A 12,291-nucleotide genomic window follows, 5' to 3' on the forward strand; every position below is an offset into this window, starting at 1 on the left:
CCATATGACTGGGATCTGACCAATGGAATGTAAGTAGCAGGGATATCCGCCATTTCCACACTTGGCCAAAAACCCCTGTGAGATTCTCTTTTTGCTGCATCCCCTTACCTGTGTGGGTGAAAAGGGAAGACCCCAAGATGATGGACTCTGGTGATGGGAGGATCCTGAATCACTGCCATCACTTTGGGAAAGACTTGCCAGAAAGCAGCCTCTCGTTGGACTTTGCATGAAATTTTCTGCCTGACCCTGAAATTAGTCATCTTGAGTAGTAGTGAGTTGTCATTGGTGGTGTTTGTTTGTAGACAGACTGGACTGTCGTTATTGGGGAATGCAGAGGGGAGACTTCATGGAGAGGGAACTGAATATTATGACCTCTCTGGTATATGCCAGCACTAATATCTAACATGTAATTTAGCAGTATTCTTCTGAAAGTTGTTGAATTAAAGCAAATGGGATTGAAATCCCAACATTTCCCCAGAGTACTGGGCACCATTATAACCTCAGGTTTAAGGCCATCTGTCTTAGCCCATTTTCTATGGCTATAACAGAATACCACGGACTAGATTATTTATAAAGAACAGACATTTCTTTGGCTTATGGGTCTAGAGACTGGGAAGTCCAAGAGCATGGTGCCAGCATCTGGCAGGGTCATCTCCTGGCAGAAAGCAGAAAGGCAAGCAAGCTCTGAAGAGAGGAAAAAAGGGGGCTGAACTCCCCCAATAACAAACTCTCTCCCACCATAACAGCATTAACCCATGACCTAATACCTCTTAAAGGTCCCACCTCTTCGCATAGTTACAATGGCAATGAAATTTCAGCATGCGTTTTGGAGGGGACATTCAAATCATAGTATCATCAGAGACTACTGTCTTGCCAGATGAATTCCAGGGATGGAGGCTTCAGGATCACCAGCTACAAGAAATGGCTTTTTCAGAAAAGCAACGAGCCAAGAGGGTCAGAGTTTGGCTCTCTTTTGGTTGGACCAGCCAGAGGAAAGCAGCAGATGGGGATGTATTTCGTGCCGAAAATTTCTCCCACTCTTGTCTGGCCAACCCACAGACCAGTGTGTGTAACAGGAAGATGAGCCCTGTGTGTAAACAGGAAGATGAGCCCTCATCTGACTAAACAACTCTGGTGAATAAGAAATAAATCCTAATGGCTTCTGTCACCTTCCAAACCAGATGGACTTTTTCTTCCACCCATCCTCTCAGGAGAGAAAGGAGTCATAATCCCCAATATTGTCCTTACTTAATCTGTTTAGAAGAAGGATCTACTCTTCTGGAACACTCCAGGACTCTAGGAGCCTGACCCAGAGAGGGATTAAGTGACCAAGATCAAATTTACATTTTAATATGATGCAGTTAATCCTCAGTGATAAACATGGCATATGCCACTGTTGAGAAGATGCTCCAGCCTAAAGAGGCAGGTCAGCAAATGTGGGCCTTTCCAAACAAAGCCCCGTCACTGAGGACAGCCCCACAAAGATGAATGCAACAGGCCCTTCTTCTCTAGTGAGGAGGGGGTGGTCTGATGGCGCCCTCCCTCACTGTGGGGAGCAGCTACCCAGCAGGTACAAGGGGTCATGTGGCCAAGGACAGAGTGGGTGATATTCTCCAAACCACATGACTGGGCTCTGTCCTCAAAAGGGAGTTGGCCAAGTTAAACCACAGAGCGAATTTGCAACACCACACTGAAGAACTGGGTGGCACTTCATGAATCTCAAGTGGAGGGAGAAAAGGCTCTACTTCACTTGAGGGCTGTGTCTTTCTTGACCATTTGCTGGGTAATCAAGTGCAAATCCCCTAATCGCTCTGTTTGAGTTTGCCCTGAGAAGGTCAACCTCTGCCCTTTCCTGACTCCTTTGGTTCTTCAAGGGCCCTCTAGACCCCCTGGTGTTGAAGACTCCCTTACCCCATAAGGACTGCAGCATACTCCCAAGGTGTCCAGTTACTTTGCTTTATTTGCAGACTGAAGTGGGCTACATAAATCCATTAGAGAGTCAACACATGTAGACTTGGCAAAAAGGACAATACAAAAATACAACTCTTGACAGTAAATGAGACTGCCCTCAGCTCATCCCAGTCTGTATCAGTGGGAAGCCAGTGTTTAAGGTCAACATAGGAGGAAGTGCTGTGGAATGAGGAGGCATGGAGGCTTCCACCAATGTCACTGACCCAGTAAAATCCTGGACTGAGATGCATGGGCTCTTCTTGGCTGTGTGGCCATTTCTGCCGCCTTCAAACTTGGTCACTTCCTCCTCTAGGAAGGGGAAGAGAACCTCCCCAAGTCATCAGACACCCTCCACAAGGATCTGAGCAGGGGCTGCGCAGTCAAAGCCAAGTGTAGCCCTGGGACCACTGTGAGCACCCTTCCCTGGGGCACCTCCAGCATGGGCTGTTGCCTCTGGGCATCCCCGATGAAAGGGCTAAGAGACACAGCACAAAGGATCAACCTCTTCGAGGCTGGGGGGAAGAGGGGAAGGGAGACTGAGGAAGGGGTTCTGCCTGGGCCTCCCTTTGGTAGATTCCAGAAATGTTTGCTGATGCCAACTTCTGCTCCTAGCCCCTGGTCCCTTCTTGGAGGAAGCCCAGTTAGCCTCTTGGTTCTGAAGAACTCGAGTCCCAGGCCATGGAGGGCATCCTTAGTCAGAGCTGGTCCCAGTTCACTGACCAGAAGGGCTGAAGGGCTAGCATTTCTGTGGAGGTGGGCAGGTCTTCTGGAGCAGCAGGCGGCTCTCCCAGTTCTTATGGCTGGAGCTAGGGTCCTCCTCTGCCTATAACTCCCTCAATTCTCCCAACCCAACACCCCCTACCTTCCTTCTCTCCTCCTCCCTTCCTTTTCCCCTTCCTCCTTTCCTTCCCCCTCTTTCTTTCCTTCCCCCTCTTTCTTCCTTCCCCCTCCTGCCTTCCTTCCCCCTCCAGTCTTCCCTTCCCACCCTGTTGTGGTCAGGCTGCAGTGCTGATCCCACCGGGACATTTGGACAGGCGTTGTCTGTGACAACGGTGGCATTGGAAGGCCCTGGCAGCTGAACGCCCAGCCTCCCACCCTCCATGTCCTCACACTCCCCATGCACAAACTGCAGGAAGCAGGCCAGGGAGCGCAGTTCACTGTCTTCCCCCGACCAGCAGCCCCAGCCTGGCCACATCGCAGCCGCGGCAGAGGACACGGCTTATTCCCATGAGCCAACCGGGGCTTATTCCCACCCTCGGGGGTCCCAGCGGGCTCAGCAAGCGAGAGCAGGCTTCAGGAGTTACAGGGGCTTCCCTGCCTCCGCAGCGAGGGAAGCAGGAGGCGGCAGGCCCTGAGGCCCGTGGGCTGAAGGCTCAGGCCTCACGTGGAGCCACCCGCGGAGGACCCAGGCTAGGCCAACCTGCCCGTGGGGGACCCGCCCGACCCTGGCGAGTTAGGGGTCTGGAAGGCCGGGTGGAGCTTGGTCAACAGCTCGGGCTCCTCACCCTGGGCCCCGCTTTTCCCGGAGGCCTCGGGGGCACCCAGTGGGTAGGCCTCCCTGGCCCGGCCGGTCCTGGAGCAGGTGAGGAAGGCCAGGCAGGCCCCGCGGAGGCGGGCCAGGTCCCGGTGGGTGGTCTCACTGACGAAGCAGTAGAGCACGGGGTCGGCGACGCAGTTGAAGCTGGTGAGCAGGAGGGAGAAGTGGTAGGCGTTGAAAACGCCCTTGGCGAAGTCGCAGCTGGCCTCCCAGACGCTGCGCACCAGCAGCAACACGTGGTAGGGCAGGAAGCAGGCCAGGAAGATGACCACGGTGCTGAGCACCAGCCGCTGGATCTGGTCCTTGCGGCTCTTCTGGGTGCCGTGGCTCCGGCGCACGGCGCGCAGGATGCCCTGGTAGGACGCCAGCAGCAGGCAGATGGGGAAGAGGAAGCCCACCAGGAAGCGGTAGTAGTTGATGGCGCGCTGCCATGCCTGGATGGGGTAGTGCTCAAAGCACACGCGGTGCTGGTTCTCGTCCTCGATGACCTCCTCGTGCATCAGGAAGTAGATGCTGGTCAGCAGCTCCTTGGCCCAGATGACCACGCTGACGCCGACGGCCGCCTTCAGGGTCCGGAACTGGTGGAAGCGGAAGGGATGGGCCACAGCCAGGTAGCGGTCCACGGAGATGCAGCAGAGGAAGCCCACGCTGATGTAGATGTTCTCGTACAGGAGGATGCCGCACACCTGGCAGGACAGGTCGCCGTGAGACCAGTTGTCGTGCTGCAGCACGTACTGCAGCCAAAAGGGCAGCGAGCAGATGTAGAAGAGGTCGGCCACCGTCAGGTTGCACAGGTACACGCCCAGCTCGTTCCGGGCCTTGATCTGCAGGTAGCCAAAGTAGAGGGACAGGCAGTTGGCCGGGAAGCCCACCACCAGCACAGTAACATAGACCACCGGGGCCAGCGTCTGGTGGATGGTATGGTCGATGGTACAGCTCATCGAGGAGTTGTCTGCAGTGATGTTCCCCATCTTTGGGCCTGAAGGGGCCACACTCCTCATGGGCTCAGGGACTGGGCCTGTCTCTCCACCGCCATCCTGTTTATAGAAGGTGGTTCAAGCTCTACCAAGGGCTGGGCATCGCTGGTGGTGGGCAAGACCCTGAAAGTCAGAGGCAGGAAAGGTTTATAATAGTAGCTAACATGCATGTAGCACCTACTGTGTGTCAGGCACCGTTCTAAATCCTTTACTCATTTAATTTAGAAGGTGTACTAGCCCACCAACTCCAATTCAACTAGAATATCTGAACGGCTGGACATGATGGCTTACACCTGTAAGCCCAGCACTTTGGGAGGTGGGGATCGCTCGAGCTCAAGAGTTCAAGACCAGCCTGGGCAACATGGCAAGCCCTTGTCTCTATAAATAAATAAATAAATAAATAACAAGAAGAATAGATCTGAATGGGAGCCCCAGGCGAGGTGGCTCACACCTGTATTCCCAGCACTTTGGGAGGCCAAGGTGGGCAGATCACTTGAGGTCAGGAGTTCGAGACCAGCCTGGCCAACATGGCAAAACCCTGTCTCTACTAAAAATACAAAAATTAGCTGGGCATGGTGGCATGCACCTGTAATCCCAGCTACTCGGGAGGCTGAAGCAGGAGATTCGTTTGAACCTGGGAGGCGGAGGTTGCAGTGACCCAAGATTGTGCCACTCTACTCCAGCCTGAGTGACAGGGGGAGACTCTGTGTCAATAGAAAAAAAAAGAATATATCCGAATGGGTCACATACCAAGATGCTGCAGGGTAGCTTACGTCTCCCCTCCCCATTCCCTGGCTTTGCCTATTTATTGCCTATCCTTTATATATTTTCCTGCTCCCTTGGTGTAGCAAGTAAGGCTAGAGGTTCTTATGAGCATGTGCCTACCCTGAGCCTGCTCTCCCAGGGAGACTTGGGGCAAAGATCAGTTCTAACCCACACGTGACAGCACCGGCCACCTTCATCCACAGCAATAGGCGGCATTCACATTTGTCCTACTTGCTCACAGGAATGTACTACTTAAGTCCATTTACACTGAGACCACTGCCCCTCATGGGGACCTCTCCAGATAGCATCAGAAGAGGCCCAACCTTGTCCACATTTTACCGCGTTCTGGCAAGAAACAAAAACCCAGTTTCCCACAAGCACAGCCTGGACTCCTGGGTGTTCATCCAGCAAGAGCTACCTCTCCTCTCCTCCATGGAGCTCCGGGAAAGCTTTGGACCAAGGCCCCAGGACATGAGCGCCAGGCCAGGGCCAGCCGCGTACAGACTGCAAGTCACTTACCTTGTCTCAGCCTAGGTTTCCTCACCTGTCAAATGGAGATAAAAACACCTGCCCTTGGGGATCAGTATCAGGGCCAGATCAAATGATGGGTATGCAAACACAGGGCATTGTTTTTCCAGAAGCAAAGAGGAGGAGTAGGAGATTATAATGTTACTGGAATTAGTGAAAAGTTCCTATTTATTGGCTGGGTGCAGTGGCTCACACCCATAATCCCAGCATTTTGGGAGGCTGAGGTGGGCAGATCACTTAAGGTCAGGAGTTTGAGACCAGCCTGGCCAATGTGGCAAAACTCTGTCTCTACTGAAAATTAGCTGGGCATGCTGGCGGGCTCCTGTAATCCCAGCTACTCGGGAGGCTAAGGCACGAGAGTCACTTGAACCTGGGAGGCAGAGCTTGCGGTAAGCCGAGATCGCAGCACTGCACTCCAACCTGGGCGACAGAGTGAGACTCCATCTCAAAAAAAAAGAAGTTCTTATTGAGAATTTAACAAAGACAATTCCAGATATATGAATAAGTTTGAGCAAGATAGAATACGATGTTTTGGTTGGGCGCAGTGGCTCACACCTGTAATCCCAGCACTTTGGGAGGAAGAGGCAGGTGGATCACCTGAGGTCAGGAGTTCGAGACCAGCCTGGCCAACATGATGAAACCCCGTCTCTACTAAAAATTCAAAAATTAGCCAGGTTTTATGGCAGGCACCTGTAGTCCCAGCTACTCAGGAGGCTGAGGCATGAGAATCACTTGAACCTGGGAGGCAGAGGTTGCAGTGAGCTGAGATCATGACACTGCACCCCGGCCTGAGTAACAGAGCAAGACTCCGTCTCAAAAACAAAAAGAACTTCTTGGATGCATAGGTGAACGACACTTCCCACCTTCCAGGCGAGGAAACTATGGTTCTAAAGGGCAAGTGACTTGCCTGAAGCCAGCCTGAGGTTGGAAGCGTTGCTGCTAGAATCCAGGTCTCCTTGCTCCACATCCCTGCCACGTACAGTCTCTGCCTGAGACTCAGCTCCCAACCTCTCAGTTCCCAGAAAACAGGGACTCCCAGTCTCTGACTCACCTCTTCCGTCCTCTCCAGGGCACTGGCCTAGAATTCCAGTGGTGGTGGTGGAGGGAGTTGCTTCTTGTTTTCGTTGTGGTAAAACACACATAAAATAACATTTACCATTTTAGCCACTTTTTTTTTTTTTTTTTAGACGGAGTTTTACTCTTGTTACCCAGGCTAGAGTGCAATGGCGCAATCTCGGCTCACTGCAACCTCCGCCTCCCAAGTTCAAGCGAGTCTCCTGCCTCAGCCTCCTGAGTAGTTGGATTACAGGCATGCGCCACCACGCCCGGCTAATTTTGTATTTTTAGTAGAGACGGGGTTTCTCCATGTTGGTCAGGCTGGCCTTGAACTCCCCACCTCAGGTGATCCACTCACCTCGGCCTCCCAAGGTGCTGGGATTAGAGGCATGAGCCACCGCACCCGGCCCATTTTAGCCACTTTCAAATGCATTAAGTATATCGACACTGTTGTGCAACCATCACCACCCTCCATCTCCAGAACTCTTTTCATCTTGCAAAATTAATAACTCCCCAGCCCCTAGCAACCACCATTTCTGTCTCTATGAACTTGACTATTCTAGGTACCTCATATAAATGGAATCAGACCATATTTGTCCTTTTGTGTCTGGCTTATTTGACTTAGTATAATGTCTTCAAGATTCATCTATGTTGTAGCACATGTCAGAATTTCCTGCCTTTTTAAGGCTGAATAATAGTCCACGGTATGCACAGCCCACATTTGGTTTATCCATGCATTGATGGACATTGGGATTGTTTTTATCTTTTGGCTATTGTGAATGAAGCTGCTATGAACATGAGTGTACAAAGATCTGTTCAAGTTCCCACTTTCAGTTCTTTTGGGTATATACTCAGAATTGGAACTGCTGGATCATATGTTAGTTCTATTTTTAATTTTTTGAGGAACCACCCTACCGTTTTCCACAGTGGCTGCACCATCTTACATTTCCACCGGCAATACACAACGGTGGGTTTGGGGTTTGTTTGTTTGTTTTCATTTGTATGTTTTGGTGGTGAGAAAAAGGGGAGAAGGAACAGCTGAAGTCCGTGATCCCAAAACTCTTCCCATAGCCCAATGAATCAGAATTCAGCCCTAGTCACCCTCCTCTTGCCAGCCCTCCTGTCCCTGAATTGCAAGCTCACACCTATGGGGCCAAATCCTTTGCCAGGCTTACATATGAGGAAATCCACTGCAGCTCGTGTCCCCAAAAGGTCCCCTATCCAGGGCCGTTCCGGTTTCCGAATTTACTTGAGATTCTCCACAGTCCACACAAAATCTGCCCGCAGGAAGACAAAATCCATTCATAAAAGCACAGGCCCCCAGGCTCCCCCCCAAATGGCAAATGAAGCCCCCATGAAAACACAACCAGTCATCTTGGAAATTCACTGAGCGTCATCAGGCTATGGTTTACGAGTGGTGGGTGTATATACATGTAGGGTGGTGCTTCCTCTTCCCTAGGCCAACAATAAGCTAATTCTGGCAACCAAAGTCAGAAACATTCAAGCCTAAAGAACAAAAAAGAAACATTTACTCCGTTTAGATGAAAGCACCTCCTACGTTCATTTTGGAGAGAAAAGAGGGTTTTGGTATTCTAATGCTGCAGTGCTTGAACTTAGGTGCTTCAGAATCCCCCGGGGAATTTGTTATGACAGATCGCTAAGCCTCACCTCCAGAGTTTCAGACTCAGTGAGTCTGGGCTGGGGCTCAGGAATTTTACATTTCAAATAAGCTGCCAGGTGATGCGGATGCTGCCAGCCCATGGACCACACTTTGAGTAGCAAAGTGCTAGGAGAGTCTGGAAGGTCCAGGGTTCAGCTCCTGAGTGCATGCCCTACAAGAGCTCCCAAGGCAGGGAAACAGAGGAAGCTGGCAGGGGAATGTGATCCAGCAGGACCTTGTGGGCACAACCAGGTCGCAGCCCTTGGGATGTCTCCCGGCTGATTCGAGGCCCCAAGAAAAAGCGATTAAACCTGAGCACTTACACCTTTTATTTGCAAAATACTTTACAGTTTACAGAGCTTTTCACTTCTGTTCTCTTGTCCAATTTTAAAAACAGCCATTTAGAGATGTGTCCATTTTAGAGATGAGAAAACCAAGGTCAGACAGATGAAGCAGCTTGAACTATCCAGTACCCTGGCTTTCACTGCACAAGTGTGTGTAGAGCATCTCGGATGTTCACAGCACCAAGCTAGACATGGAGGACCTAGAGGTCAACAAGAAATGGGCCGGGTGTGATGGCTCACGCCTGTAATCTCAGCACTAGCTGAGGCAAGAGGATCGCTTGAGCCCAGGGGTTCAAGTATCAGGGGAATCACCCCCGATAATTTAACGTAATTTCACATAGGTTCTTTTCTATTTCCCTAAGTGTTGGCCGGTCTGAGAAATAAAGGGAAAGAGTACAAAAGAGAGAAATTTTAAAGCTGGGTGTCCAGGGGAGACATCACATGTCGGCAGGTTCCATGATGCCCCTCAAGCCACAAAACCAGCAAGTTTTTATTAGTGATTTTCAAAGGGGAGGGAGTGTATGAATAGGGTGTGGGTCACAGAGATCACATGCTTTACAAGGTAATAAAATATCACAAGGCAAATGGAGGCAGGGCAAAATCACAGGACCGAGGTGAAATTAAAAATGCTAATGAAGTTTCATGTCCCACTGGGCACATATTGTCATTGATAACATCTTATCAGGAGACAGAGTTTGAGAGCAGACAACCAGTCTGATCAAAATTTATTAGGCGGGAATTTCCTCATCCTAATCAGCCTGGAAGCGCTATGGGAGACTGGGGCTTATTTCATCTCTTATCTGCAACCGTATAAGACAGACATTCCCAGAGCAGCCATTTTAGACACCTACCCCTGGGAATGCATTCTCTTTCTCAGGGCCGTTCCCTGCTGAGAAAAAGAATTCAGCGATATTTCTCCTATACACTTTTGAAAGAAGAGAAATATGGCTCTGTTCCACCCAGCTCTCAGGCAGCCAGACCTAATGGTTATCTCCCTTGCTCCCTGAACATCGCTTTATCCTGTTCTTCTTTCAAGGTGCCCAGATTTCATATTGTTTAAACACACATGCTTTACGAACAATTTGTGCAGTTAACGCAATTATCACAGGGTCCTGAGGCAACATACATCCTCAGCTTACGAAGATGATGGGATTAAGAGATTAAAGACAGGCATTGGAAATCATAAGAGTATTGATGAGGGAAGTGATAAATGTCCATGATATCTTCACAATTTATGTTCAGAGATTGCAGTAAAGACAGGCATAAGAAATTATAAAAGTATTAATTTGGGGAACTAATAAATGTCCATGAAATCTTCACAATTTATGTTCTTCTGCCATGGCTTCAGCCGGTCCCTCCATTCAGGGTCCCTGACTTCCCGCAACATTCAAGACCAGCCTGGGCAACACAGCAAGACTCTGTCTCTACATAAAATTTAAAAATTAGCAAAGCATGGTGGTGCACACCTATAGTCCCAGCTAATCAGAAGGCTGAAGTGGGAGGATCGCTTGAGCCCAGGAGGTCAAGGCCGCAGTGAGCCATGTTCGTGCCACTGTACTCCAGCCTGGGTGACAGAGTGAGACCCCCCATCTCAAAACAAACAAAATGCAAGAAATGGCTCCCAGTCTCAAGGAACCTCCAAGCTTGAAAGACAGGAATGTCCCATGCACAAATCACTATCATGCAAGGCAGTGTATGGTGGGTGCAGTGGGCCTCTCTGCCACACACATTAAACACTGGTTTGCCCTTTTTATTCCCTGTGCACTCCCTGTGGGATGGCTGCTTCTCCGTGGTTTCAACCCCATCTACACTCTGATGACTCCCAGGTCTTTCCCAGGATGAAGGCATAACCGGCTTCCTGCCACTCACAGGACACGCTCAGTGAGGCCCACGCTGGGTCCATCATTTTCTCCACTGCCCTGTTCTTGGAAGGGGCCTCCTCACCTGCCCAATCACTCATGTCAATGGCTGGCCTTCAGCTTTCACCCACATCTTCATCCACAGCGTCCAGTTAATTTCCAAGTTCTACCATTTTCAACTCTAAGTATTTCCTACATCCATCTCCTTCTCTTCAGCTGTCTTGCCAGCACCCTAGATGGGCTTGGTCAAGAGCTCCTTCCCAGAGTCAGTGCAACAGCCTCCTCCTGGGCTGCTTCCTGTCTCATCTTACTATCCTCAAAGCCATCCTCTAAACAGAAATCTAACCCAGTCACACCCTGCTGCAAATGCTTCCATGGTTCTCCAATCATCCACCCATCCATCCATCTGTTCATCCATCCATTCACGTATCCATCATCCATTCATCCATCCATCCACCCAAGTATTCATTCATACAGCAAATACTCACCGAGTGTCTATTATATGGAAGGCACAACACTAGACACTGGCCCCTAGTAACAAGTGGTTTTTAGTCTTAAGGCGGAGGAGAGAAGATAAGTGAAACAAGCTCACAAAGAGAGTGCAGGATTTTGTGAGGATTCACGGGTGGGGGCCTCACCCTGTCAGGAAAGGCCTTCCTGAGCATCGGCAGTTACAGTAAGATCAGGAGAAAGAGGAAGTGCTGCCCAAGCAGAGGAGAGTTTCTACCTGTGGAAAATGTGTGGAAACAGACGAAATGCAAGAGGAAGAGAAGGGGCAGCTCTGCGGAACTGAAAGTAGGTTGGTGTGACTGGATCTAAATAAGAGGTAGGCAGGGCGAGAGAGGAAACAGTGTGAAGCTGTAGAACTGGCAAGTAATTACAAGGGAGGTGGGGAACAACCAGGGGCAAACTGGAGATTTTTCTTGGTGCCTGGTCCTTATAACCTCCCCAAAATTATTTGTTGGATGGATGGTGGAGAGGTGGGAGGGTGAATGAGTAAATGGAGGGATAGGGGTAGCCAGATAGATGGATGACACTGGATGGCTGGACAGATGGATATATGGGCAGCTGGAGAGGTGAGTGGATAGATGGGTGGGTGGATGGATAAGTGGATGGGTGAATGTGTAAGTGGATGCATGGGTGAGGGGTAGAGGGATAGAGGGATGAGTGAATACGTGGACAGATGGACGTATGGGTGGGTGGATAGGTGAGCTGATGGAAGGGTGGGTGGGTGGGTGGGTGGATAAGTGGATGGGTGAATGTGTAAATGGATGCACGGGTGAGGGGAAGATGGATAGATGGATGAGGGAATGGGTGGCAGATGGATTATGGGTAGGTGGATAGGTGAGTAGGTGAGTAGGTGAGTGAGTGGATAGGTAAGTGGTGGGGGGTTGAGGCTGGGTGCTGGGACAGTGAGGATATCATTAATAGAAACAGGAAAGTGAGGAGGAGGAATCACCGTGGTCCCCTCTCTGCTCAGCCTGCCTGAGCTGGTCTGAGGGTCCTGATTTTTCACCAGTGCCTTCCCTTCTACTGTTCCCTGAGGACAGGCACCCCCAGATGGAAACTCTGACTTGCCCTCTACCTCATCTCCACAGGAACCTTCCTCCTCAAA

At 50.5% G+C, this 12,291-nt stretch overlaps 1 protein-coding gene across 4 annotated transcripts in view; it reads right to left on the minus strand.

Annotated features, from left to right (window-relative positions):
- Positions 1–1,942: 1,942 nt before the first annotated feature.
- GPR68 (G protein-coupled receptor 68) overlaps positions 1,943–12,291 on the minus strand; it is a 32,105-nt gene continuing 21,756 nt past the window's right edge. For all 4 annotated transcript variants that reach the window (XM_034938015.3, XM_003832767.5, XM_008958200.5 and 1 more), the window contains exon 2: positions 1,943–4,587. In XM_034938015.3, the coding sequence (XP_034793906.1) occupies positions 3,361–4,488 (1,128 nt within the window). In that variant the 5' untranslated portion in view covers positions 4,489–4,587 and the 3' untranslated portion in view covers positions 1,943–3,360. The remainder of the gene's footprint in view (positions 4,588–12,291) is intronic.

This window comes from Pan paniscus, chromosome 15 (assembly GCF_029289425.2).
Source record: "Pan paniscus chromosome 15, NHGRI_mPanPan1-v2.0_pri, whole genome shotgun sequence".
Classification (NCBI taxonomy): Eukaryota; Metazoa; Chordata; class Mammalia; order Primates; family Hominidae; genus Pan; species Pan paniscus.